Source organism: Antechinus flavipes, chromosome 6 (genome assembly GCF_016432865.1).
Source record: "Antechinus flavipes isolate AdamAnt ecotype Samford, QLD, Australia chromosome 6, AdamAnt_v2, whole genome shotgun sequence".
Taxonomy (NCBI): domain Eukaryota; kingdom Metazoa; phylum Chordata; class Mammalia; order Dasyuromorphia; family Dasyuridae; genus Antechinus; species Antechinus flavipes.
In genome coordinates this window covers 262,920,367-262,948,344 of record NC_067403.1, presented here as the reverse complement: position 1 = coordinate 262,948,344, position 27,978 = coordinate 262,920,367, and the positions used below count along the sequence as shown (strand labels likewise).

General features: G+C 53.3%; 1 protein-coding gene across 15 annotated transcripts in view; it reads left to right on the top strand.

Moving 5' to 3' along the window:
- The window catches only part of BRSK2 (BR serine/threonine kinase 2), a 135,748-nt gene that overhangs the window by 76,845 nt on the left and 30,925 nt on the right, over positions 1-27,978 (top strand). For 10 of the 15 annotated variants that reach the window (XR_007948004.1, XM_051963867.1, XM_051963860.1 and 7 more), the window contains 10 exons: positions 983-1,099; positions 2,986-3,019; positions 3,244-3,312; positions 3,677-3,823; positions 6,971-7,002; positions 7,605-7,769; positions 18,776-18,873; positions 19,314-19,464; positions 23,050-23,115; positions 25,630-25,653. Coding sequence is in view for 14 of the 15 variants with exons in the window: in XM_051963867.1 (XP_051819827.1) it covers positions 983-1,099; positions 2,986-3,019; positions 3,244-3,312; positions 3,677-3,823; positions 6,971-7,002; positions 7,605-7,769; positions 18,776-18,873; positions 19,314-19,464; positions 23,050-23,115; positions 25,630-25,653 (903 nt within the window). In the remaining variant the exon portion in view is untranslated. The remainder of the gene's footprint in view (positions 1-982; positions 1,100-2,985; positions 3,020-3,243; positions 3,313-3,676; positions 3,824-6,970; positions 7,003-7,604; positions 7,770-18,775; positions 18,874-19,313; positions 19,465-23,049; positions 23,116-25,629; positions 25,654-27,978) is intronic. The other 5 variants (XM_051963861.1, XM_051963859.1, XM_051963869.1 and 2 more) reach the window with 2 other exon arrangements.

The window sequence follows — 27,978 nt, the reverse complement described above, 5'->3', positions numbered from 1 at the left end:
CAGGCCTGGCCACGCCGGCCCTTCCCAGGAAGACAAGGGCCGGTCCTGGAAAAGGAAATAGGATGTTCTTGTGAGGGATGGGAGGGGAGCTCCCGAGCCCCCCCCACCCCCTCAGCCAGAGAGGACTGGTTGCTCTAAGGGAAAGAAGGAGGCAGCCCCTGGCCAGCCAGGAGACTTCTGATTGGCTGGCTGTGACATCACCAGTCTGGGTTGCCATTGGCCCCCATCTGTGTGTGGTTCTCCACGTCTCTGTACGGTGGGGAGTGGGCCCTGGGGGGTTCTGGGGCAGGAGGAGGAATCAGATAAACCTCCCACACACTCTCAGGAAGCAGATCCCTGAGACAAAAGAGCTGTACTCGGACCGGGCTAACCTGATCAAGCTTGGGGCAGCAGCTGTCCCAGTGACAATCTGTGATCAAAGATGGGGGGGAGGGAGGGAGAGGGGAGCAGCCCACCCCGGTTGGCGTCTCTGAGGTCCCAGGTCCCCTGCCTCGCTCTGCTGCCCACAGCTCAGAGGAGCCCCTTCTCGGACCACTCAGCTTCCCGGCTGCCTGTGCATCCGCCCAGGTGCCCAAGGGCTGAAGGGGCCAGGAGGGCCTCTGCCAAGCCCGAGCTGCCGCCTCACCCGCACGGAGGGCCTTCTCCCCCTGGTGCCCTCCCGGGTCCGGGGCTCTGTCCCCCTGCTTCCCTTTCCTCAGCCCCCGCCACTTGTTCCCACGCAGAACCGGCCTCAGTCAGTAAGAGTTTGGCTCCAGCCCTCGGATCTCCCTAGCTGGTGACCTCAGAGTCCATTTCTCAGTTTCCTGGCAGGAGGGGTCAGTCCCATCGGCCTTCCAGGTCCCATCGGGGGCAGTGTCAGACTCTTGCCCTCCCGGGGGCCCCTGCTCCAGACCGAGCCGGGCCCCTTTGCCTCAGTCTCCCCTGAGGGTCTCTGGGCCGTGGGAGGCCCCCAAAATCGCCCCTCCACTCTCCCTCCCCGCAGCCACAGGGACCTGAAACCCGAAAACCTTCTGCTGGACGAGAGGAACAACATCCGAATAGCGGACTTCGGGATGGCGTCACTGCAGGTTGGGGACAGCTTATTAGAAACCAGCTGCGGGTGAGTGGTGCCGGTTTCCTGGCCGGCCTCCCCAGCCCCCCGCACCCCAGGGGGTCCCCAGCAGCCGGGGGTCCCGCCCGGAGCCTGCCCGGACCCAGCCTCGCAGCCGCTGGGTCCTGGCGCCACCTCCTGGCCAGTACTGGGCACTGCCATCCCCAGTCACACTTAGGGGGCTGAAGGCAGCTACCAAGGAGAGCTCCCGACTCTTGGGCAATGGGGGGGGGGGAGAGGCGGGGGGACCGGGGCCGCCGGAGGAAAAGCTGGGCGAACTTCTTCTGAAATGTCATCCCACTTCTCTAAAAGAGAATGACTTCTGCAAATTATGGGCCAGTCAGCCAATTGATAAGCATTGATTAACCACCGACTGTGTGCCAGGCCCTGGCCTGAGCAATGGGCGCGCCAACCCCTGTGCCCCCTAAGCTCCCTTCTGCCGGGAGGGCTCGAGCACTGTCGCCTCCGCAGGCAGACGTTCCCCCGAGCCTCTGATAGCACGGGCTGCGGAAGGAAGTGGGTGGGGACTGGGGGGAGTTTTCGGCAGCTGCAGATGCGCCCAAAGGCCACAGGGAACGTTCGGACCCCCGAGAAGCCTAGAACGCACGCAGAGTCGGATAATGTAGCACTGAATGGGCGGGTGATGGTTATCTTTTAACACTGCAATAATTCAGATTTCTCTGGTGAAGGAAGCAGCAGAAACTGTTCCATGACTTCCCAGCTCATAGGTCCTTCTCCCCTATGATGCAGAAAGGGCAGCTGTCCTATAGTGACCGGGGGTGGGAAGATACCCTGGAACAGGGGCCCCGGGGGTCAGGGGAGGCCCTAGAGAAGGAAGCGCAAATGAGCCAAAGAAGGGGAGTCTGAGGGGGATGAAGGATTCTCTCCCTGGCCTTCCTCACAGAGGCACCAGGACAGCAAGTGGGGGGCAACGAACTTGACCTTGACTCCCAGAACCCCCAGTTCCGGAATCCGAGCAAGAGCTTAGCACAAGACGAGCAAGCAGGGACAGCAGCAGTGAGCCAGGCGGGTCGGGCGGGCCAGGCAGGTCTAGCCTAGAATCTACTCAGAGGGCAGCAGAGCGGGATGAGGGGCCTCGTGGAGCCCGATGGAGCAGAGCATAATCAGAGACAGCTTAATGGCCTTTAATTCAAGGAGCAATCGCTCATGATTGGATGTCAGTTTGGAAGAAAGTCTGTGGGAAGCACCTGGGCAGGAAGCACCGGGCAGGGAGGGTCCAGGCAGGGAGCACTGGAGAGAGAGCATCCAGGCAGGGAGCACTGGGCAGGGAATGCCAGGCGATGAGCACTGGAGAGAGATCATCCAGGTAGGGAGCACTGGGCAGGGAATTCCAGGCAGGGAGCACTGGAGAGAGAGCATCCAGGCAGGGAGCACTGGAGAGAGAGAGCGTCCAGGCAGGGAACACTGGGCAAGGAGAGCCTGGGCAGGGAGAGTCCAGACAGGGAGCATTGGAGAGAGAGCATCCAGGAAGAGAGCACTGGAGAGAGAGAGCGTCCAGGCAGGGAGCACTGGGCAAGGAGAGCCTGGGCAGGGAGAGTCCAGACAGGGAGCATTAGGAGAGTGTTCAGGCAGGGAGCACTGGGCAGGGAATGCCAGGCAGGGAGCACTGGAGAGAGAGCATCCAGGCAGGGAGCACTAGAGAGAGAGCGTCCAGGCAGGGAGCATTGGGCAAGGAGAACCTGGGCAGGGTGAAAGGGGGGGGGGCTGGGAAGGGCTTTGGAGGCCAGAGAGCTTTCAGTTTGCTGCTGGCTGGAGGCGTCTGGGGACGACCGGAACCTCCCTGCCCCGGTGCTGGGGAGCAGAGGCTGGGGGAGGGTGGGAGAGGGCCGGAATGCCCTGTCCCCGGTGCCTGACGGTGTCCCTTTTGCTTCCAGGTCACCTCATTACGCCTGCCCCGAGGTGATCCGGGTAAGTGCGCCCGCCTCTCCTCACCCTCTCTAGCAGCCCTGACCCAGATCTCCGGGGGGCGAGGTGGGGGGGGGGCTTCCCTGGGGGTGCGGTCGGGAACTGCCCCCCCTCCCGCCTTAGCCAGCGCGCTCCCGGCCATGTCCGTCCGGGCCAGGACGCCCCTCGGGCCCCCTGGATGCCTGCCGTTGGCCAGCCTCGAACCCCAGCTCTGCATTGTCCCCCAGGGCGAGAAGTACGACGGCAGGAAAGCAGACGTGTGGAGCTGCGGGGTCATTCTGTTCGCCCTGTTGGTGGTGAGTATCTCCCTGCCCCGGGCCCCCTGCCAGGCTGGGCGTCCTCTCCCAAGGGGTTCCCCGGTGGTCGGAGCTGTCCGTGGTGCTGCTGGCCCCGGGCCCAAGGAGCTGAGAGCAAAGGAGGCCCTGCCGGCTTGTCTCCCCCGAGACCAAGCGTCTCCTCCTTCCCTCCTGGCTCCTTCTGGGAAAACCAGCCTTGGCCCCTCCCCTTCTTCTCTCCCTTCCTAGCAGGCCTTCGGAGCCAGGGGCGGGCAGGGGGGAGGGGGGAGACCCTTGGGGGAGCCCTGCCCCAGAAGATCCCCTTCACGCAGCCTTTCTCTTCCTCCCCCTCCACCCGCCCCGCCCCGCCGTACCCCGCCTGCAGGGGGCGCTCCCTTTCGACGACGACAACCTGCGGCAGCTCCTGGAGAAGGTGAAGCGAGGGGTGTTCCACATGCCGCACTTCATCCCCCCCGACTGTCAGAACCTGCTCCGGGGCATGATCGAAGTGGACGCCTCCAAGAGGCTGACGGTGAGAGGGCCGGACCCAGGGACCTGGGGAAGCCCGGCCTCCGGGAGGCTCCTCCACCCCCCCTCCCCAACCCGTGCCGTTCCCTCGCCTTTCCTTCCCGGCCTCTGAAGGGGAAGTGAAGACCCACCGGCCCTGTGTGCACATGGGTGTGAACCTGTCGTGTGTGTGCACATGGTGTGAGCCTGTGCCCTGTGTGTGCACGCGGGTGTGAGCCTGTCATGCGCGTGTGCATGGGTGTGAGCCTGTCATGTGTGTGCATGTGGGTGTGAGCCTGTCCTGTGTGTGCACGCGGGTGTGAGCCTGTGACATGCGTGTGCACATGGGTGTGAACCTGTCGTGCGCGTGCACATGGGTGTGAGCCTGTGTTGTGTGTGTGCACGCGGGTGTGAGCCTGTCATGCGCGTGCGCATGGGTGTGAGCCTGTCATGTGTGTGCACATGGGTGTGAGTCTGTCATGTATGTGCATGTGGGTTGAGCCTGTGACATGTGTGTGCACATGGGTGTGAACCTTGTCATGTGTGTGCACGTGGGTGTGAGCCTGTGACATGTGTGTGCACGTGGGTGTGAACCTGTCGTGCGCGTGCACATGGGTGTGAGCCTGTGTTGTGTGTGTGCACGCGGGTGTGAACCTCATCATGTGTGTGCGCACGGATGCGAGCCTATGTCGTGCGTGTGCACGCGGGTGTGCCTCTGTGAGAGCCGTGTGTGCATAGGGGCTTTCTGGGTGTGTGTAAGTGTGCACACCTGTACACGACCGCACGTGCGGGTTGGGGTGGAGCCTGTGAGTACGCTGTGCCTGTGGGCGCGCTGCGTGTGCGTGGGCCATGGTGACCAGGGATGAGGGAAGAATGGGGCAGAACTCCAGTGGGCAGGGCAGAGGCCCGGAGCATCCTCCCCCTAAGGCCACACCCCCATCCCCCCTTTCTCCCTCTGCTGCCTTTTCCTCCCAGCAGCCACTGGGGCCCCAGTAACGTTTGTGCTAGAGGCAGGCAGGACCGTCCCCAGCCCGAGTCAGTGCGAGGCTGCAAGAAGCGGCCCTCGGTCCTTTCAGCCCTGGCGGGGCCGCTGAGTCAGCTTTGAAGGTAGCTTTGCCTAGCGTGGCGGGGGGAGCCTCTTCCCCCATCCGCTCTGTCCCACGTGGTCGGGGCAGACCCGCCCCGGCCGTCCCTCAGAGTCCAGGTCAGAGAAGGCTTAAATGGGCGTTTCCTTTCTGCCCCGAGGATGCGTCCTGGGGCGTTTCCTTCCCGTAGCTGCTCCTTTCTCGCCGCCCCCTTCTGTCCCTTAACACCCCTGAGATGTTGCCACTGCCCTGGGCATAGTCTTTACACCTGCTGACCTCACTCCCTGGGGGAAGAAGAGGGAAGGGTCCGAAAGGGCTCCTATGGCCCTGCCCGAGCCGCAGCAACAGCTGCCACCAAGTAGAGGTTCATCCACGGTCGGCTCACATCTCCAAGGTGTCTCCTCTAGCTCCTCAGTGGGCTCACATAGGGTCTAGCTTAGGGGGCTCGGGCCGCTGCCGGTCACTGGAGGGCCTGTCTTGGACCTCCCTCCCGCCCCAGTTCACTGGAATCCATAGAAGATTCATAGAGTGAGGAAGCAGCCCTTTCGGCAGCTCAGGCTGCAGTCAGTCCCCCACAGTCAGCCCTGGGTTCTGGGCTCAGGATGGGAAGTCAGTGCTCTTCTTGTCCCTCCTTCAGAGTCAGCAAGGTCCCTTCCTGGTGCCTGGTGGCTGGGCCCTTTGACCAGTACATATTCTCTGATCAGTTCTCAGTCTACATATGGAGTGTGAGGGAAATGGGGGACACAGTTACTTTGCATGCCAGGACATATGGATCAAGCTCTCCATTCACTCATCCTCTCATCCACTGGCCCATCTATCCATTCATCCAGTGGTCCATCACTCTACTCATCCACCCATCTATCCATCCTCTTATCCATTGGCTCATCCATCCATTCATCCATCCAGTCATCCACTGGCCCATTCATTCACTCATCCATCCATCATTTATCCTCTGGCCCATCCATTCACTTGTCAATCCATCCATCCAGCTATTCATCCAGTGACCCATCCATCCACTCATCCATCCATCAGTTGGCCCATCCATCCACTCATCCATCTACTTATCCAGCCATCCATCCATCCACTCATCCACTCATCCATTGGCCCAACCCTCCACTCATCAATGGTCCATTTATTCACTCATGCATCCATCCATCATTCATCTACTGGCCCATCCATCCACTTGTCAATCCATCCATCCACTCATTCATTGACCCATCCATCTACTCATCCATCCGTCCTGTCATCCACTGGTCCATCCATCCACTCATCCATCTATTCATCCATTCTCTCAATCACTGGTCCATCCATCCACTTATTCCTCTATTCCTTTATCAGTGAGTGTTCATTAAGCTCATTCTGTTTGCTGGGCACCATACTGTGTGCTGAGCACTATATTGTGTGCCAGACATTGGGGCTACAAAAACAAAGAATGAGATCATTTCTGTTCTCAAGCCGTTGACATTACATTGCTTAATTCCCTCCACCCCTTAGTGTGACTTCAACCTTGGGACCAAGCTGAGGCTCCCCAGGGAACCATGGACCAGACCGAGGTTCTAGAGCACCCAGCACAGTGTAGCTGACTGGCTCTGTCCTAGTTGCCAATTTGCTTTTGTTCCCTCCAGGAGTCACTGTGGAACCCACTGTCTCCCCCTCCCCCAGCCCCAGCTGACCCCTCTCATCTCTCAGTGAGAAGACAATGTTTGAGTCCTAAGAATGGGGCAGAAAGGAGGTTCCCCAGTTCCCTTCAGCTCCCTGGGCCACCAGATACTTCTGGGCCCTGATTTCATTCCCCAGATCCTAAAAGGTCTAACAGGCTCTGCCCATCTGGATTTGGGGGATGGGGGGGGTTAATCTGAACAGAGTCATCCCGACTCTTGCTTCCCATTCGGGGTCTCAGCTTTCTCCTCTTTCTAGTGAGAAGCTAGATCAGGTCTCTGAGCCCGTCTCTGCCTGTCGCCTCTGGCTGTGCTTTGCCCTCTTCCCCTTAGCACAGGTGAGGGCCTCCTTCCACCCGCAGCCTCCCTCCTGCCCCCACCTGCCCCACTTCTCCTGCCATACTAACTCCCTGTTTTCTTTCCTTGTAGCTAGAACACATTCAGAAACACATATGGTATATGTAAGTAGCTTCGAAACCCCACTAATCTCCTTCCTTGACTGTGGCTGTGGCCTGGAGGATGTGTGAGCTAGCAAGCGTGGGAGGAGAGCAGGGACCTGTCCAGCTGGGGAGCCTGGCCAGGGAACCGGGCCCTCGGGGCTCTGGGAAAGGAAGCCCTGGGGTCTCTCCTGGGCTGCAGGGACACAAGCTGCCTTTCTAGCCCCGGCCAGCCTGACCTCCTCCCACCTCCCCCTCCCAGGGCCGAGGCCCTGGGTGGGACAGTGTCTGTGATGAAGCCTGGAGCTTGTGGGAGTGGGAGGGAGGCAGGAAAGGCAGGAAGCACCTAGTAAGGCTGACAGCTTTAGGGACCAGGATTCCAGGGTGCCCATGGATGGGGAGGGTCTGAGCCTGAGTCCAGGACACTCCCGCCTAGGTCCACATCTATCATCCTAGCATAGGTACCAGCAGAATTTGCCCAAGTCTAAAAAGCGTGAGGGCAGTCCGGGCCAGAGGTCAGGGCCCCTCTCCACACCTCCCTGTCCTTTCCCCAGCTGACTCTGTGGGAGGGAGAAATCCAAGTGGGGGAAGGCTCTTGGTGAATGGACTGCGCTATCTGTCCACAGAGGGGGCAAGAATGAGCCGGAGCCAGAGCAGCCCATCCCCCGAAAGGTGCAGATCCGATCCCTGCCATCCCTGGAGGACATCGACCCCGACGTCCTGGACAGCATGCATTCTCTAGGCTGCTTCCGAGACCGAAATAAACTCTTACAGGACCTCTTATCAGAGGAGTAAGTCTGGGGCCCAGGCTGAGCTGAAGGGAGGGGGATGCTGGGGAGAGAAGTAGAACATAGAGAAAGATCTAGGACTTCCCCTCAGCCTGGGAGGTCCTCCCTCCCCCGACCCCATCACTTTTCCTTCTGTCCACCCCAACAACCGCTATCCGGGAGGGCCAGGCTGGAGACCTTGATCTCTGATAGTTCCGCTCCAGGCCTTCAGGAGTCAATCCTGGCCAGCCCATGGAAAGTCAGGATCAACAAGCACTGACCTGGCCCCCGGGGAGAGCACCTGCCCTGCCCGCCCATTTTATTGCTGACAAGATTCCTAAACTAGAGGTCGGGGCGGCTGGAGACATTACTGAGGCTTCGGTCAGGTATTCGAGCGACTTTGTGGAAGAAGGGGCTGAGGGAAAGCACGGACAGATGGATTCAGAACCGGGGCAGAGGGATTCAGAACCGGGGCAGATGGCCACATCCAAGGAGTGACATTACTGCTTCCGTGGGAACTTGAACGCAGGCCTCCAGAGGGGTGCCCCGAGGCTTCAGGTTCAGCCCATTTTCTCAGTGATTTCCAGAAAGGCTTGTTGAATTTTCAGGGGACACCATCTGGGAAGGAGACCCACCACACTAGGTGGCAGTGAGAATTCAAAATGCTCTTGATAGGCTAGGACATTTCGACTTAATAGGAAAAAAAGCATAAATTAAGGAATAGGTAGGTGAGAAGCATTTAGTGGATACTACAGTGTTCCAAGCACTGTGCTAAGTGGAGAGGTAAATGTAAGCCAAAAAAAAGTCTGACAGCTCCTGCTCCCAGGGAGCTTATATTCTAAAAGGAGCTGGAAAGCTGGGGCTGTGGACGGGATTAAGGGTTCTTGTTCAGGCGAGAAAGTCAAAAGTACAGCCAGAGAGAGAATGAAACATAAGTGGCTCCTACATAGATTTAATAAGTATAAAATAGGGAAGACATAGTTAGACCCTAATTCATCTAAAAAGATCTAATGATTGGGGCAGCTAGGTAGCGCAATGAATAGAGCACCAGCCCTCAAGTCAGGAGGACCTGGGTTCAAGTCTGGTCTCAGACACTTAACACTTCCCGGCTGTCTGACCCAGGGCAAATCACTTAATCTCAATTGCCTAAGCAAAAAAACACAAAAAAACAAAACCAAAAACTGGTGATCTCAGGAGACCACAAACTCACTTTGATTCCCCAGTGTGATATGGCAATCAGGGAAATCTTAGACCCCATAAAGAACATCATCCTTGGGCCCCATCTTTGGTGAAATGGTCAAACCAGCATCTAATTAAATAAATCTAAATAAATCAATCAACTTCGATGTCCATCCCTCTCCTAAGAAGCAACTTGCTCTTCTTCTGGAATGGGATCCCAGGCTCTTGTCCATGGTCCTGGCCTGTACTACCCTCTGCTCTATGGCTCCCGAGTATTCCACAGGTCTTCCATGAGCCTTCCCCTAGAGCAGGAAGGTTCTGCTGTCCTCTGTGGCCTCCAAGATTCTCCCTTCACTCTTTGTGAAGCTCTGGCCAAGGCAGGCCCACTCCCTAGCCCAGCTTGCCCATTCACTTTGTCTAAAGCATAGTCACTGGTTAGTAAACGAGGTTGGCGTATAGTACTCGAATCGATTGGGACTTGACAACAGCCCTGGGAGGGAGGAGGTTCAGAGATGAATGGCTCATTTTACAGAAGAAGAAACTTCAGGAGGCAAAGGGCCTTCAGCCTGTGTCAGAGGTGGCCTTCCTTATTCCACCCCTACTGCTTCCTACAACTCGCCACTTCCTGAATGTTCAGAAGCCGGTGCCCAGGACTAGCCCCTGGGATGACCCTTTCTAGGATAACCCTGTAGTGCATGCTTCCACGCTCCAGAAATGGATTAAAAGCAGCATTAAGGGGCACAGCCTGAGGGATGGTGGTCTTTAGGCTTTGGCCATACTCCATCTGCAGGACCATTCAGTCCCCAGTGAACTTAAGGACTTAAGGACGATTGCACGATTACAGACTTTGAGAATTGGAGGAGATCCTAGTGTCCTCTGGTTCCATCCCTTCCCAAAGGACTCCCTCCTTAGAAGATACCAGCCAAATGGCCATCCATCTTCTGCTTGGGACCTTGAGGCAAAGGGACCCACCACTTCTAAAGGAAGGACATTTTGGGGGAGAACAGCTTTCAGTTAGGAAGCTTTTCTTTTTTTTTTTTTAATAACTTTTTATTGACAGAACCCATGCTGGTAATTTTTTACAGCATTAGCCCTTGCACTTACTTCTGTTCCGATTTTTCCCCTCCCTCTCTCCACCCCATCCCCCAGATGGCAAGCAGTCCTTTACATGTTAAATAGGTTACAGTATATCCTAGATACAATATACGTATGCAGAACAGAACAGTTCTCTTGTTGCACAGGGAGAATTGGATTCAGAAGGTAAAAATAACCCAAGAAGAAAAACAAAGATGCAAGCAGTTTATATTCATTTCCCAGTGTTCTTTCTTTGGGTGTAGCTGCTTCTGTCCATCCTTGATCAATTGAGACTGAATTAGCTCTCTTTATCAAAGAGATCCACTTCCATCAGAATACATCCTCAAACAGTATCGTTGTTGAGGTATATAATCTCCTGGTTCTGCTCATTTCACTTAGCATCAGTTCATGTAAGACTCACCAGTTCTCTCTGTATTCATCTGCTGGTCATTCCTTACAGAACAATAATATTCCATAATGTTCATATACCACAATTTACTCAACCATTCTCCAATTGATGGGCATCCATTCATTTTCCAGCTTCTAGCCACTGCCACAAACATTCTGGCACATACTTCTTTAGTATCTCTTTGGGGTATAAGCCCAGTAGAACACTATTGGATCAAAGGGTATGCACAGTTTGATAACTTTTTGAGCATAGTTCCAAATTGTTCTCCAGAATGGCTGGATGTGTTCACAATTCCCCACAATGCATCAGTGTCCCAGTTTTCCCACATCCCCTCCAACATTCCGCATTATCTTTCCTTGTCATTCTAGCCAATCTGACAGGTGTGTAGTGGTATCTCAGAGTTGTCTTAATTTGCATTTCTCTGATTAATAATGATTTGGAGCCTATTTTCATATGTCTATAAATGGTTTTAATTTCTTCGTCTGAGAATTGTCTGTTCATATCCTTTGACCATTTATCAATTGGAGAATGGTTTGATTTCTTTAAATTAGAGTCAATTCTCTATATATTTTGGAAATGAGGCCTTTATCAGAACCTTTGACTGTAAAAATGTTTTCCCAGTTTATTGTTTCCCTTCTAATCTTGTCTGCATTTGTTTTGTTTGTACAAAACCTTTTCAATTTGCTGTAATCAAAATTTTCTATTTTGTGGTCAATAGTGATCTCTAGTTCTTCTTTGGTCATAAATTCCACGCTCTTCCACAGGTCTGAGAGGTAAACTATCCTATGCTCTTCCAAGTTACTTATAATCTCATTCTTTATGCCTAGGTCATGAACCCATTTTGACCTTATCTTGGTGTACGGTGTTAAGTGTGGGTTAATGCCTAGTTTCTGCCATACTAATTTCCAATTTTCCCAGCAATTTTTGTCAAATAATGTGTTCTTATCCCAAAAACTGGGGTCTTTGGGTTTGTCAAACACTAGATTATTAAAGTTATTGGCTGTTTTGTTCTTTGAACCTAACCTATTCTATTGATCAACTAGTCTATTTCTTAGTCAATACCAGATAACTTTTTTTTAGTTTTAGTAACTGCTGCTTTATAATATCATTTTAGATCTGGTACAGCTAGGCCATCTTCATTTGATTTTTTTTCATTAATTCCCTTGAAATTCTTGACCTTTTTTCCCATATGAGCTTTGTTGTTATTTTCTAGGTCATCAAAATAGTTTTTGGGAGTCTGATTGATATAGTGCTAAATAAATAGATTAGTTTAGGTAGTATTGTCATCTTTATTATATTTGCTCACCCAATCCAAGAGCATTTAATATTTTTCCTATTGGTTAGCTCAGATTTAAATTGTGTGGAAAGTGTTTTGTAGTTTTGCTCATAAAGTTTCTGATTTTCCCTTGGCAGAAAGATTCCTAAATATTTTATACAATCAGTAGTTACTTTAAATGGAATTTCTCTTTGTAAGTCTGTTGGGTTTTGTTAGTGATGTATAAGAATGCTGATGACTTATGTGGGTTTATTTTGTACCCTGCAACTAGTTAGGAAGCTTTTCCAGACATCAAGCCTAAATGTGCCTCTCTACACCTTGCTCCTCCACTCTCCTTGCTCATGGCTCTGCTGTTGGAGGCCAAACTAATCTCTCCTCCACGTGACAGCCCTGTAGATACTTGAAGACAGTTCTTAGGTGCCCCTTGAAAATTCTCCTCCCCAATTGAAGCACTCCACTGATCCAGTCTCATATGGCATGGACTCAAGACTTGGTTGCCCTTCAGGCTCTCAATGTCCTCTTAATCCTTTGTGCCCAGAAATGAACCCATTAGTCTAGATGAGGTCTGACCTAGGGGGAGCACAGTGGGCAATCATTTCCCTCTCCCTGGAAGCTCTGCCCATCTGAAGGCATTCCAGGACTGCATTAAAATTTTGGCAGCCACATGATCCCTGCTGACTTCTATGGAGCTGACTTCCATGGTCAACACAGACCCCACCCCAGCCTTTCAAAACACCTGATACCTATCCATGACTCCCCCACCTTATTCTGGTAGAGTTGGGGTTTGTGCTCAAGTGACAGGTTTAATTTCATCTTATGGGATCAGCCCAGGGGACTGGCCAACCTGTCAGGATTCCCAAGAATCCGGACAAATATACCCTGTGTCAGCCATGGCCCGCCCTCCCAGCTTGGCGTCATCTTCAGACTTGATGAAAATTTCATCTCTCTCTTTGTCCAAGTCACTGATGATGATGGGAAGTGGCTCAGGGCCAAGCACAGTTCCTGGGATGCTCCACTGTAGATCTCCTGCCACGATGACATTGAACAATTAACTCCTCCTTCAATCACTCTGCCAGCTTTAAATCCATGTGGTTTTATGAGCATTTACTTTTTCCCACTCTCTCTACAAGAATGGCATGAGATGACTTATTCAAAGTTTGACTGAAATCTAAGTTTACTCTAAACACAAGAAAAAGAAATAAGGCAAGGTTGGTGGCTTCATCTCTTTTTAATCCATACTCTGGTTTCTGTTTCCTTTTCACTAACCATCTTTCTAATAATCTAATAATCTGTCCTAAAGTTCTCTCAGAAATCCTAGCCAAACTCACTGGTCTCTGGTTTGTAGTCTCTGTTCTCTTCCCTCTTTTTCGAAATTAGACATTTTACCCTTTTCTAAACTTCTTCAAATGTCACTGATAGTGATTCAACAATCATACATCAATCAATTCATCTAGTTCAGGTGACTTGCCTTCATAAGGGTATTCTTTCACTGGTTCCTCCCTTATCTTATGGATCAACTTTTAGTTAATCATGTTGTTCTGCTATTTCCAGAGCATAAGTCATTACCTTTGGTAGAGAAAACACAAGCATATTAAGAACTAAGCATCTTGGTCTTATCTCCGCCATCATTTATCCTTGCCTCATTGATAAGTTGAAGAAGACCAGAGAGCGATAACCAGGTGGTGGTCCCAGTTGGTGCTTCTAGTAAAGACCTGGAAGTTTCCAGCTGAGCTTGGATCTGTCAAGAAACTCTAGCAAAGAGGAAAAGGGGCACCTAATAAGGTCATGAATGGTGAAACTCAAAAGAAACTCCTTCATCCAGAAACCTGTGGGTGCTTGGACCAGAGGCATAACAGGGGACTAAAACCAGCATAGTCTCTGTCAAATAGGGCAGGAAACCAGCAGGATCTTGGACTTGAACTATCATAGCACTGCGAGAGAAAAAGCCAGGTCTAGTGGGTCACTACATAAGAAGATAAAGGTGGGCATCTCAACAGGGCATGAACACCCGGAGTGCTCTTGAAGACCTGACGCCCATTAGAAATGGGATATTCAAGAAGTTGCTGGAGTCTCCGAAGCTCACAAAGAACACAGAGTAAAGAGATGAAGACAGAAAGAGACAGAAATGAGGCTGAGATTAGAGTCCCTGGGGGAAGGAAGCAGAAACAAGAGAATAAGCCAAGCTGCAACTATCAGTCTTCAGCCAAGGTTCCAAACAAGAGCAGGGGAAATCTTGGATTCAGCAGCTCAGCAGCAGCCACACAGGACCCCTTTGACATGGTGGGGCAGGCAAAGGAGGGCTGCGCAAAGACCAGCTTCAGAGCCAGCAGACTCGAGGCTCACATTGTGCTCCTGATGCTTTGGGTGTGTAGCTTTGAATAAGTTACTTCTCTCTGGGTTTGTTTTCTCCTCTGTAAAATAGGGTTAGTAGACTAGATTATCTCTAGACCTCTTCAAGCTGCAGATTTATAATCCTATGATGTGAGAAAACAGGATTGCGCCAACTCATCCTGGTGTCCATGGTGGGGGACAAAGCCCAGGAGCTGAGGTTTAGAGCCATGGGGGTCATGAGAGATTGGATTGAAGTCCTAAAGTCTTTCAGGGTTTGGATTTTTTTTGGGGGGGTGGATTGCAGTGTTGTAATTGTGTGCAGTGACCTGGTTTTGCTCACATCACTCTGCATCAGTCTATACTCAGCAGGATTCTCCAAAATTGTCTTTCATATTTCTTATGGCAAAGTAATATTTCATTGCATTTACATGCCACAAGTGTACAGTCACATCCCAATGGATGGGCAGTAAGTGCTGATTCTACTTCCTTTCTGTTATTTCTTTTCTTTTTCTTTCCTTTTCCCTTCAGTCCCCTTGTTTTGCTTTGGACTCTTCCCTTTATATGAAGTGTTATCCTTGCTCTTTCTTTAAAAAAAAATCTCGCCTTTCTCCTGTTGTTAGATGTAATTCTTCACCTAACTTTTTGTATGTTGATAAATGTATGTGTGTATTTCACCTTCTTTGGTCTAAGATAACAGTAAGATTCACCTGATGCTTGCTCTCACTACTCCTTCCTTCATTCTTACCCCAGTTATGAACAATAGGAAGCTTCTCCCTAGTATATTCCTTTTATCCTCCCTTCTCTCTTTCCTTTTAAAATCTTCAAAATAGAACATATACCCCTTTCTTTCAGGAGCTCGGTTTTTGTGATTTAACTTGCCCTCTGTCTCTTGAAGACATCATTATAGAGCCCTTTCCAACTGCTTAAATGAAATTCCATTTCTAGTTTTTCCTTGAGTCTTGTATTTAAATTTCACAGTTGTTAGTCAACTTGGATCTTTCCCAGGAATGTTTGAAAATCCCCAATTCTATTAAAGTTTCATTTTTTTCATAGTAGGATTCTATTCAACTTGGCAGGTTAGGTTATTCTTAGTCATAAGCCCATATCTTTTTCTTTTTAGAATATTGTTTTCCAAGATCTCCTTTCACTTATGAAGAAACTGCCAGGTCTTGTATTATCCTTATCATGGTTGGGAAGATTAATAAAATTGAAAGTAAGAAACCTCTTGAATTAATAAATAAAACTAAGAGTTGGTTTTATGAAAAAAACAACAAAATAGATAAACCTTTAGTTAATTTGATTAGAAACAGGAAAAAAGAAAATCAAATTGTCAGTAATGAAATGAAAACGGAGAACTTAGCACCAATGAAGAGGAAATTAGAGCAATAATTAGGAGTTATTTTGCTCAACTATGTGTCAGTAAATATAATAATCTAAGTGAAATGAAGGGATACCTACAAAAATATAGATTGCCCAGATTAACAGAAGAGGAATGAAATTACTTAAATAGTCCCATTTTAGAAAAAAGAAATAGAAGAAGCTATTAATCAACTCCCTAAGAAAAAAATCTCCACGGCCAGATGGATTTACATGTGAATTCTACCAAACATTCAAAGAGCAATTAATTCCAACACTATATAAACTGTTTGAAAAAATGAGGGAAAAGGACTCCTACCAAATTCCTTTTATGACACAGATGTGGTGCTAATACATAAACCAGGTAGAGTGAAAATAGAGAAAGAAAATTAGAGACCAATTTGCCTAATGAATATTGATGCAAAAATCTTAAATAAAACATTAGCAAAGAGATTATAGAAAGTCACCCCCAGGATAATACATCACGACTAAGTAGGATTTATACCAGGAATGCAGAGCTGGTGCAATATTAGGAAAAATATTAGCATAATTGATTATATCAATAACCAAATTAACAAAAACCATATGATCATCTCAATAGATGCAGAAAAAGCAATTGATAAAATACAGCATCCATTCCTATCCTTATCATGGTTCCTTGATCTTGAATTCTTTCTTTATAACTCTCTTTACGATACTGTTTTTCCTCTGATATGGAAGCTCTAGATTTGGCTGTGACTTCTCCTATCAGGGTTTCTTTCAGGAAATTATCAGTGTTCTGTTTCTACTCTCATTTTCTCCTCTAGTTCTAATATGTTCAAGCAGCTTTCATTTGTAATTTCCTGAAAAATAGTTTCTAGACTTTTTGTGTTTTCCAGAGAGTCTGATCATTCCTAAAATATCTCTCCTAGATGTTTTTTTTTAACAGATCAGTTGTTTTTTATACCGGACATCTTCTGTTTTCTTGTAAAATTTTTTTGGTTTTGTTCTAATCATTCTTGTGCATGGGTCACTGATTTCTTTGGGGCCTGTTCTAGTTTTCAGGGAATTTGCTACTTCAGTTGGGTTTAATACTATTTCTCCTAAAATGTTTGTTCTTTTTCCAATTTTGTCCTCTACAGTTTTTCTTTCTTTTTTTTTAATCTCTTGCTTCATTTCTTTTAGAATTCATGTGCCTCTAGTGAACAATCCATTTTTTCTTTGAATCAGTGGTTTTGGAATTAGTTTCCCTTTTTTGTTAGTTTTTTTGGTATCTTTGAATCCACAATAATCTCCTCCTTCAGTTGTATATCAGAACGGAGAGATAGAGACCTTGGACCCCAAGTACCCTGTGCTGTTCCAAGCTGAGCACTGCCATGAGAAAAAGCACATCATATTTGTCACTGTTGCTACTGGTAGTCTCCAAGATGCAAGCTATGGATTTCAACAACTCTTAGACTATTTCAGAAGAGCCTTCAGCAATCAATGCTTAAGATCAAGAGGCCTGCAAGCCACCCAATCTCTGGCCAATTCCTTGAATACTGGCAAGGAAATGTTTTTGAGGGATCCCTTTCTGATCCATGGGATGGGTTTTTGCACAGTCCTGGAACATAAAAGTCACTTAGTGTAGTTTCTCACTAGATGTTTTAATCACTTTTCTGTCAGCTGTAATTATTAGAATTTTTCCTGCAATAGGGTTGTTGGAACTGGGCAGTCTTCCTCCATTCGGGCCACCATTTGGACCAAAGAGAATGAGAAATATTAGAACAAAGTATTGCCTCAAGAGACAGAGAATGTGTCTTTCATCTAGAGAAAAAATACTCAAGGGAGAAAAGTCAGCGTTTTTCTTCCCTGCTTACTTCCAGAAGGTGGAGTTTAGAGCAGAGGACTGGCTGTACATTTGGATATGGCACCAGGAGAAACTTCCCAGCAAACTCTGTGATTCCATGAAAAGTGTGTATGAGTCAGAAGCATCAGTTAGCGACAGTGTCGTGTGTGAAGGGGAGTCGTGACTGAGAGATCCAGAAGGGTCAACTGCAGTCAGACTGTGAAGAGCCTTGAATGCCAGACAGAGGAGTTTCTGGTTTAGATTAAGATGGAAATAAGAAAAGTTATTGTCAGCTGACTGGGTGTGAAGGGCAAGGGAGAATGAAGACTTGAGGATGGATGGCGCTGAAATTGCGGCCCAAGTGGCCACAATGATAGTGGTGCCTCCAGGAGAAATAGAGGGACGCAAGTCAGTTCAGGGGAGAAGATGCCGAGTTCCATTTTGGACATGTTGAATCTGAGGAACATCTACAGCTAAGATCTCACGCTGAGAGGAGCAGAACAGGAGAACTGAGTTTCATCTTAGGACAGGAACATTGACTTGCCCCTAGAACCTGGCAAGGGGCCCACCCTGGGGTCACCCACCATCTTGCCAGTCCTGCCTCTGAAATTTCTCCTGTCTCCATTCTCTCTCCCTCATTCCAAAGGCCACTGCCGTGGGCCAGACCACATCCACTTGGACGGCTGTCGCCCACCCCCTCCAACAAACTTCCTTCCCTCTGCTCTCTCTCAACCAATCCACATGGGCCACCACTGCCACGTTCCCTTCCCTATTTCATAGATCTTGTCTTATCTTCCCCAGTGCTGAAGACCATGCAGTGGGTTCATCATTCAAAGCCTTCCATAGTCTGCCACTAGCTTCCCTACACCTCCTGCAACTGAACGACTAACCCTTTAAATATAACTGCCTTCTCCTCCAGGAAGCCTTCCTGAATCACCTGATCTGATGATGGCCAAGAACTCTATGAGAGGAAAATTGGAATTCCTTTTAAGTTCTGTCTCCCTTATAAAGGAGGCCGCTGGTGGTGACGGGCCTGATGTTATTAAGACCTGAATTCAAATCCAGATTCAGATGTTTAGTAGCTGGGCCAATCACTACACTTTTGCCCACCACAGTTTCCTCAAATGTAAAATTAGAGTAACAATAGCAACTTCTTCCCAGGGTTGTTTGAGAACAATTGTGCGGATGTCAATTGTAAAGCAAGGTGCTGAAGCAGAAAGAACCTAGGAAATGCTTGTTTCCTCCCTCCCCTGCCACGGCCAGCAGGGGATTAATAAGAACTGAACTGACAGGATTGAAGCAAAGAAAAAGCAGGAGAGGCAGACTCCCCGAGATCGTTGTCAGCCCAGTCCTGGGGCACTGAGCCTGCGTCACAGTTCTAGGAGCCCGGCCTGTCCCTGATGATCTGAGGGCCGGGGGGCTGAGGGCTGGGAAAGCCAGGAGGACAGAGGCCCAGCCCTACTAAATTAAGGCTCAGCCTCCTTCCTTGCCCCAAGGATGCTCACCTGGATCAATTCCAGGACACAGTGTCCTTAGAGAAGGTACTAAGTATCTTCCCTGGCTGTTTTTCCTATATTCTTCTCTTTTCTTTTCTTCAGGGAAAACCAAGAAAAAATGATCTATTTTCTCCTCCTTGACCGGAAAGAAAGGTATCCCAGCCATGAGGATGAGGACCTCCCCCCACGGAATGAAATAGGTACAGGCCCTACCCCGCCCCACACACAAACACCCCACCTAGCACGCCCACCTCCCTCTCTGGTGGCCAGCTCTCTCCCATGCAGCCCCATTTCTCGAGCAGGTCCCGTCTCCCTGTGGTCTCTGGAGATCACACTACGACAGACACTGAGCAGCGCCCGCCCCGTGAGTCTTACAGAGCTGCCTCTGCCAGGACCCATTCCAAGGATAAAGGGCAGCTTTAGAAGCTCCCATTATCTTCAGCAGGTGCCAGGGATCCCCGAGCTAGGGCCTCCAGCTGCCCACAAAGATCTGCTTAGGAGAAATACCTATTGAAGACAAAGCCATATTCTTCATAGCCAAGCTAGGCTGAGCTTTCTCCCTCTCACACATTGTTAAGGGATGTAAGGATTCTGAGCCTTAGGGAGGAAGGAAGGCTGACTCATCCTCATCCCTCCCCAGACCCCCCCAGGAAGCGTGTGGACTCCCCAATGTTGAATAGACATGGGAAGAGGAGGCCTGAGAGGAAGTCCATGGAGGTCCTCAGTGTGACGGACGGTGGCTCCCCAGTCCCCGCCCGCCGAGCCATTGAGATGGCCCAGCATGGCCAGAGGTAAGTGCCAGCTGCGGCTCCCCTGGACATAGCATCCCCTTGCCTTTCCTTGTCTTCCCTTCCTTTCCCTTCCCTTGCCTTGCCTTCCCTTGCCTTTCTTTCCCTTCCTTTCCCTTCCCTTGCCTCCCTTCATCTTGCCTTTCTTTCCCTTCCTTTCCCTTCCCTTGCCTTTCTTTCCCTTCCTTTCCCTTCCCTTGCCTCCCTTCATCTTGCCTTTCTTTCCCTTCCTTTCCCTTCCTTGCCTCCCTTCATCTTGCCTTTCTTTCCCTTCCTTTCCCTTCCCTTGCCTTGCCTTCCCTTGCCTTTCTTTCCCTTGGTTTCCCTTCCCTTGCCTTGCCTTCCCTTGCCTTTCTTTCCCTTCCCTTGCCTCCCTTCATCTTGCCTTTCTTTCCCTTCCTTTCCCTTCCTTGCCTCCCTTCATCTTGCCTTTCTTCCCTTCCTTTCCCTTCCCTTGCCTTGCCTTCCCTGCCTTTCTTTCTCTTCCTTTCCCTTCCCTTGCCTCCCTTCATCTTGCCTTTCTTTCCCTTCCTTTCCCTTCCCTTGCCTTTCTTTCCCTTCCTTCCCTTCCCTTGCCTCCCTTCATCTTGCCTTTCTTTCCCTTCCTTTCCCTTCCTTGCCTCCCTTCATCTTGCCTTTCTTTCCCTTCCTTTCCTTCCCTTGCCTTGCCTTCCTTGCCTTTCTTTCCTTGGTTTCCCTTCCCTTGCCTTGCCTTCCCTTGCCTTTCTTTCCCTTCCCTTGCCTCCCTTCATCTTGCCTTTCTTTCCCTTCCTTTCCCTTCCCTTGCCTCCCTTCATCTTGCCTTTCTTTCCCTTCCTTTCCCTTCCCTTGCCTCCTTCATCTTGCCTTTCTTTCCTTCCTTTCCCTTCCCTTGCCTTGCCTTCCCTTGCCTTTCTTTCTCTTCATTCCCTTTCCTTCCCTTTATACCCTTTCCTTACCTTCCCTTGCCTTGCCCTCCCTCATCTTGCCTTTCTTTCCCTTCTTTATCCCTTCCCTTGCCTTGCCTTGTCTTAAGGTAGCCTTCCCTTTCCTTCCCTTCCCTTCCCTTCCCTTCCTTCCCTTCCCTTCCCTTCTTTCCTCTTCCTTTCCTTCCCTTGCCTCCTTCATCTTGCCTTTCTTTCCCTTCCTTTCCTTCCTTCCCTTCCTTCCTCTAGAAGCCCTCCTTAGCAAGATCAGTACATGCCCTTGCCCCTGCAGACTGGATGTTTAGCCACTGGCCTGGGCCTCTATTTTATTGGACAGTGAGGGGCAGTCTACCTTCCCTTCCCTTCCCTTCCCTTCCCTTCCCTTCCCTTCCCTTCCCTTCTTTCCTCTTCCTTTCCTTCCCTTCCTTCCCCTCCTTCCCTTCCTTCCTCTAGAAGCCCTCCTTAGCAAGATCAGTACATGCCCTTGCCCCTGCAGACTGGATGTTTAGCCACTGGCCTGGGCCTCTATTTTATTGGACAGTGAGGGGCAGTCTACCTTCCCTTCCCTTCTTTCCTCTTCCTTTCCTTCCCTTCCTTCCCCTCCCTTCCCTTCCCTTCTTTCCTCTTCCTTTCCTTCTCTTCCCTTCTTTTCCTTCCCTTCCCTTCCTTCCCTTCCCTTCTTTCCCCTTCCCTTCCCTCCCTTCCCCTCCTTCCTTTCCCTTCCTCTAGCTGCCCTCCTCAGCGGGGTCAGTACCTCCCCTTGCTCTGGCTGACTGGGTTGGCAGCTGGCCTGGGAGGGGTCGGGCTGGCTCGGGCAAGGAGCCTGGCCTTGGCCAGGGGGCGTCTGGCGGTGTTTTTGTTGGCTCGGCGTGGTGCTTGGCACCCCGGGGACAGGAAGAAAGGAGGAACTCGGGGTAGTTCACAGTGCGGTGATCCCTCCCGAGGCTGGGGAGCCGGCTGGCAAGAAGCCCCCTGGCTGAGAATTGCCCATGAAGATGGGGGCGGGAGGAAGTGTCCGGCCGCTGCTCAACCTGTCTTTGAGCACCAACCAAGACGGGAGCCTTGTCAGAGGGGCGGGGCCTGGGGGCCTCTGGTGTCTGACCAGAGCGAGCCTGGGGGCTAGTTTCCCTGCCCAGGACTGAGCGGCCCAGGAGCCACACGTCCGATCGTCCATGGGCGAGACCTGGAGCTGGTGTCCTGGGTGCCCACGGACAGGGCCTGAGAGGCCCCCAAACAGGGCCTGGAGCTGCTGCTCCTTCTCCTGGGCAGGGTCAGGGGAGCCACAGTGGCAGAAGCAGGTGGCCGGCTTCGGCCAGAGATGGCCACGGGCCAGCCTGTCCTGGGCCTCCGTGGAGCTGGTGAGGCGGCCTCCCTCGCTTCCAGGCCGGGAGAAAGCCGGGGCCAGGCTTGAGCAGGGCGCTGCGAGGGGGCGGTTCTGGGGCCTCTGTCTTGTTGGGCAGGGGGGGCAGCCAGCCAGAGCCAATCTCAGAGAGCCAGGGCCGGGCATGACGGGGTTGGGCAGTATAGGCTGGGGCAAGCCTCCAAGGGAGCAGAAATGGCTGCCCCGGAGCCCCAGCCTGGCAGGCCCAGGAGGACCTCACCTCCCCAGGGATGGAGGCTTCTCTCTCAGGGCCAGGTGCACCCCTCCCCCAGACCTACTCCCCCCGGGCACACAGAGGGAAAGCTGTCAAGGTGAGGACCCCAGGAGGGGGGGCCTTGCAACAGGGATGGCCCAGAGACTCTGGGGTCCAGGGAGAGGAGAAGGGGCTGCCTCGGGCTCCCTACAGGTCACCCTCAGGGTTCCCAGCTGAGCCAAGAAAAAGGGATCCACAGCTGCAGGGGGAAGGTCACATGCCCTGGAAAGTAGGTCCCAATGCCCAGAGGCAGTGCCCCGGAGCCTGAGCTCTGAGAGGGGCAAGATGTGGGCTCACGTGGGCATCTGTAGGTACATTAAGGGCCACTGCAGGCACCCTGGCCACCCCTTGGGGCCGCTGGCATGCATTCTGGGCACGTTCAGGCCACCAACATTTTCCAGGGGCATATGGTGAAGAAGGGGGCTCTGGGGAACCGAGGAAGGGGGGCTTGCCGAGCTCAAAGCTCCCCGGGCCCCCGGGCCCTACAAGAGGCCTGGGATGCTGGGGTGCTCTCCCCAAGGAGAGCTCTGAAAAGTGCCGCCTGATGGGTCGTGGAAATGGCAGTGATGTGACTGGGGGGCGTGAAGCCCCCCTCGCTGCTGGGGAGGCTCTGTCCAGATGCACGGGGCCCTCAGCTGCCTCCCAGAGGCCTGAGCGGGAGCTTCCCGGAGAAGGAGGCGATGGGCAGATCCCCCGTGGGGCCCCCTTCTGCTCCTCTGCCGGGCAGGAGAATTGGCCAAGCGATGGCCCTGGGGAGGCTGCTGGGAGAGCCTGGTCTCCGAGGGCCGCCCGGGCCAGAGCTGGCTCTGTGCAGGCGGGAGGGAGCCCTGCCGGTCATTGCCAGTCTGTCCCACGTAGGGCCGGGGAGGGGCCCCGAGGAGCCCTGGGCCTCCAGCCCCAGGGGCCCAGAGCCCCCGCCTTGCCCGGCACCGGCCCCGGTCCCCAGTGAGCCGGGCCGGGCTGGGCCGGGGAGCACCCACGGGCCAGGGGAGCACCCACGGGCCCGGCCACCTCAGTAACTCTGTTTTCTCGCTTTGTTCCTGCCATAGTAAAGCCCTGTTCAGTAAAAGCCTGGATATCTCTGAAGCCCATCCCAAATTCAGCAAAGAAGACAGGTATATCTCCTGCCCAGCCTGTTCCCCTCCCCTCACTGCTGAACCCTTAAAGATGCAGGGCAGAGCGCTGTGAGGGACCCGGGGCTCAGCAGCCCGGGCGGGGCGGCCCCGGGCACGCGGCGAGCAGGGCCACTCTGAGGGCACGACCCTTCCCCGGGACCCGCTGAGCTCCGCTCGGCCCAGGCCGGCCTCTGCCCGGAGGGCAGGCTGGCAGCCAGGGCACGGAGGGCAGGGCCGCCAGCAGTAAGTCAGTATGGCTGCATGGCACGTGCCCCGAGCGCTGGCACAGGGCCTGGATCTGGATCCATTCCTGCTGCTTCCTGCTCGCTGTGACCGTGGAGTTGGGGGCACTCGGTCTCTCTGGGCCTGAGCTTGGGCACTGCCAGGGTGAGAGGGCTGGACACCCCCGGCTCTGTCGGTGAGCCTACAAGCCCAAGCCTGAGCTCGGGGGGCCGGGGGCTATGCCCTCCCACAGAGAGCTGGGGTGCCCTAGTCAGGGAGGGAGGAGAAGGGAATCCGGGCCGGGTCTGGTTCTGGGACCAAGGCCGATGGGAGCCCAGGGCTCTGATCCTTCTCTCCATGCACACATGCTCCCTGTGGACCCTGGCAGCAGTCACGCACGGGTGGGCACATGCAGGCTCACAGACCCCCCGTGTGCTCGCAGCCTCCGGGGGGGGGGGGCTGTGCCCCAGGGGCCCTGCTCTCCTGAAGAGGAACAGCAAAGTGCAGCCTCGGGTCACTGCCCGGGCCTGGGCCCTAAGCCCTCTCCTTCTGGCCTTACTGGGCTAAGGAAGCGTTAGCCGTGGAAGCCTCTGAGAGGAGGTACCCTACTGAACCCCCAAAGCCAACACTGTGGGAGCTTCTATGGGAGGACAGCCAAGCCTCACTTCCAAACACTGATGTTCTGGCAGCAGGTCCCTCAGGGAGTGAGTGAGCCGGGGCTCCCGAGGGCCCCCCGTGGGGTCAGGGGTCCCGGCAGCTCCTTTCTGTCCCCCAGGCCTGAGCAGACAGAGTCCAGCATAGGCAAGGGGTGCCAGCCTGCCCTGCCCTGCCCCGCCGGGGCTGCTGAGTCCCAGGGGTCCTCGATGGGCCTTGTGCTTTGTGGGTGAAGGAATACTGCATCTTTAAGGGTCGAACCCCCCACCCCGCAGGTGCACCCGGTTGTCTTGGTAGCTGAGGCTGTGTTTCTGTCACCTTTCCCAACGGGCAGTGGCTTTCTTTCTCCCCTCCTTGTCTCCCCTCTCACTCCCCCCCCCGACCTCTTCTCTTTCCCCCTATCCCCCCTCAGGAACCGTTCCCCGTCCCGGGGCAGGGGCCACTGCTCGGCAGAACCTGCCTCAGGACCTAGGCTGTGACTTGGCAACGTGCTGCACGGCTGGGCCCCCACAGCCCAGGGCTGGGGACTGTGGGCCGGGGCTCCGGGCTGAGCCCTTCCTTCCTCCTTCTCCCGCTCCCTTCCCTGCCCTTTTCCTTCCGATTGGAGCTTAAAGATCATTGTCCACTCTGGTGTCATGTGTAATCAGGGCTGAGCAGGGAGACCCTCCCTCTCGCCTGTGACCTAGTCCCCTCAGGACTCTGCAGCTGCCAGTGTAGACGCCAGAAGAGCTTGGGGCACGTCCACGGGGGCTCAGAATGGGCCGGCTTAAGTCAGAGGCCAGATCCCCGCCCCCAGTTTCTCCGCAGAGCCCCAAGTCAGGGCTCGAACTTCCCTTGGAATTCCGCCCTCCCTCCTTGTCCTGGCCTGCAGGCAGTCAGGGAGCTGAGCCTGGAAGCTAAGCAGCCCCGACCCTGGCTGTGCGATGCTGGGGGGCTCCACTGGCTAAGGGCCAGGGCACTGGGGAGGGCCTGCAGGGAAGCCTTCGGGGAAACAGAGCCCCTATGGGTGTCCCAAGAGCCCCTCTCTCCCACGGACTCTTCTCCATGCTCAGCTCAGCTCCCACTGCCTGGGGGACTGCTCCCCAACAGGCCGAATGCCCCTGAAATGTTGGTCCCTGGAGGGCCGTGGCCAGCGCCCCCAGACACAAGCTGGGCTGAGCTGGTGAGAGAAGGCAGCCTTGTCTCAGGAATTCACCACTCAATAAGCAATCATTAAGTCCCTACTGTATGCCAGGCAAGGGCTAGGCACCCAGGTTTTCCCCAATTAAAGAACACTGGCTCCTTCAGAGGACTTGGGTTCAAATTTCACCCCTGACGTTTACTACCTGTGTGATGTTGGGCAAACCATTCCCTGGCCTCAGTTTCCTCATCTGTAAAGTGAGGGGGTTGGACTCAGTGCCCTCTGACTGGCACAGCGAGAGAGGCCCAGGGAATGGGGGGACAGAAGGATAGCGGGGGAGAAGCCCCTGCTCTTCCAGGATGGGTCCTGGTTTGTGCTGGGACGCGCTGTCCCCAGGGGCAAGGAGACGCTGCGAGTCTCGGGCCACTCTTTCACTGTGCTTTTCATCCTCTTCTTCCCCTGTGGCTGCTCGGGGCCCCTTTCTCTCCCCCCCTCCTATCTTGTTTTCCTCCTCCAAGGATGGCCAGTGCCAGTGCATTGGGGTAAGCAATTTGGATTCTTCCTCTGAGGGGGCCCCAGGGCCGGTGTGTAGGCGCCCTCGGGGCCGGATCTGGGGGACAGCTGTCTTTGGGGGGCTCGGGAACTTGGGGGGAGGGATACTTGGAGCCTTCCAAGCTGAGGGAAGCGGCGGGCTGCAGGGGCCGAGCTGCAGTGGGAGGGGAGCTGTCCTCCGCCCCGGTGCTGATTCCCAGCCTGGGGCCTGGAGCTGCTGGAGACGCCTGCTCTGCCTGGCTCCTCTCCCGAGTCTCCTGCCCCATCCTCAGGCTGGCTTTCCTAGTGCCCCGGGGGGGAAGGTAGGTAAAGGCAAGTCTCCCCCCATGGGGGACTGACCCGCTCTCGTGAGCTCCGATGGCCCTCGTGCTTCCGGCTTCTTTCCCCTCGTTGTCGCCCTTTCTCCCTCCTTCCACTCCCCAAAGCCCGAGCCACGCGCCCTTTGACCACAGATGAGGCCAGGATGCTGAAGGGCCCCTTCAGAAGCCCAAGAACTAAGAGCCTCGCGCCCTCAGGGCTTGTTGTGGATGGGGGAGAGGAGAGAGGATGGGCGGGGCGGGGCCCAGCCCGACAGGGGGTGGGGCTTTGCTGGGGCTGGGGAGGGCCCGAGCGGGAGGGGGTCCGTCTCACCGGCCTTGTCTCCAGGGCCAGAAGTGAGGCACGATGTCCCCTCTGCTGCCCACAGGAGCCTAGAAAGTGCTCTGATGGAGGAGAGTGGCCCAGGAGCCCAGCTGCTTGTGGGCAAAGAAAGTGCCGGGGAAAAGGGAAAGAGCCCTGGCCCCCAGGCAAGACCAAGCCCGAGCAGGAGGCTGGGTCAGGACTGGGGGGGGGGTGAAGGGGGGGCTCTAAGAATTTACCCCAGAGAGAAGTGCTCTTGTGACTGGGGGGAGGGGAGACCTCTGGGTAGCTTTAGAGCCTCCAGGTTCCTGAGGTGGCTGCGAGGGTTGGTCTGCATGACCCCCGAGCCCCCGGCCAGGTTCTCTGGGGAATGAGCAGGGACAGCTGCCCTGACTTTCCATCCTTGGGGCTAAGCCACAGCGTTACAGTAGGTCTCAGCTAGAAGAGACCTCAGGGCATACACATGAGCACGTGCACACCCCCACACTCCACCAGGGCCTGCACACGAGCGTGCCCAGACCCCCATACACCCCCCCAACATTCTGACAAAGGGGCCTCCGGCTTCTTATCTCCTAAAGCAACCTCTTCCACACTGGGAAGGCCGTCATTGTGAGGAAGCTTTTCTTGACTGAAGTGACCCCTTCCTCATGCCCCCTGCAGCCGGGAAGACAAGATTCATCCCTCATTCCCAAAACTGTCCCCCTGTCCTGAGAAATCCCCACTCCCCAGCTGAGCAAAGGCACTCCCAAAAGGCAACGCCCAGGAGAGACCCAGCCCTTCAGATGTGGAATGAGCAGGACAGAAAGCAGGGAGGTTTCAGCATGGGCCAAAGGCTTGGTGGCCTCCCTGGGGACACCATGGGACATCAGAGCCACTAAAACCCTCAGATCTTTTTTAAGGCCCCGGCTCCCCTGGCGCCCCTTACATCCACTGTGTACATTCAGTCCTGAGGCATAGTCTATCTGGCCCTTTGTCCCTGACTCTCACCCAGTCTAAGAAAACCTTCCTTCAAGCTCCAATTGCGCAGTCATCTCTCTGAGACATCTATGTCCTTCTCCAAGACGCACACGTCAGTGCTGTCACCATGGCGGGCATTACACAGTGCTGCGATGGACACTTGCCTCGTCCCTCTTGACCTCTCTGAAGCTGCAGACACTTCTAGTCACCTCCTGGACACCTTTTCTCTTGGTTTTTGGGAAACTTCTCCTCCCACCTCTCTGCCCCTTCTTCACGTCCTTTGTTGGATCTCTGGATCATGCTCACCGGCTGTGGGGGCCGCCAAAGTTTTGTCCTGAGTCCTCTTCTCCTTTTATGCTTTCAACTACGGATCTCATGGCCTCCACTGATTTCCAGGTCTATCTTTCCAGCCCAAGTCTTTCTCTTATTGCATCTCCAACTGTTCATCAGGTATCTGCAGCTGGACATCCCATAGTCCCATGTCTAAAACAGAACTTTTCCCCTCAAACCTTTCCTTTTTCCTACAGTGGAGAGCACCCCCAATCTCCCAGGCCCCCAATCTCGAAGTTGTCCTCCATTCCTCATTTGCACGCACCCCACATACCCAATCCATTGCCAATTCCCGCCATTTCTGCCAGTACGAGCTCTCCCTTCGGTATCCCTCTCACCATCCCCTCCTCCTCACATCTGTCCCCTACATTGTTGAAGTAGACTTCTAACTGGGTTCCCTTCAAGTCTCT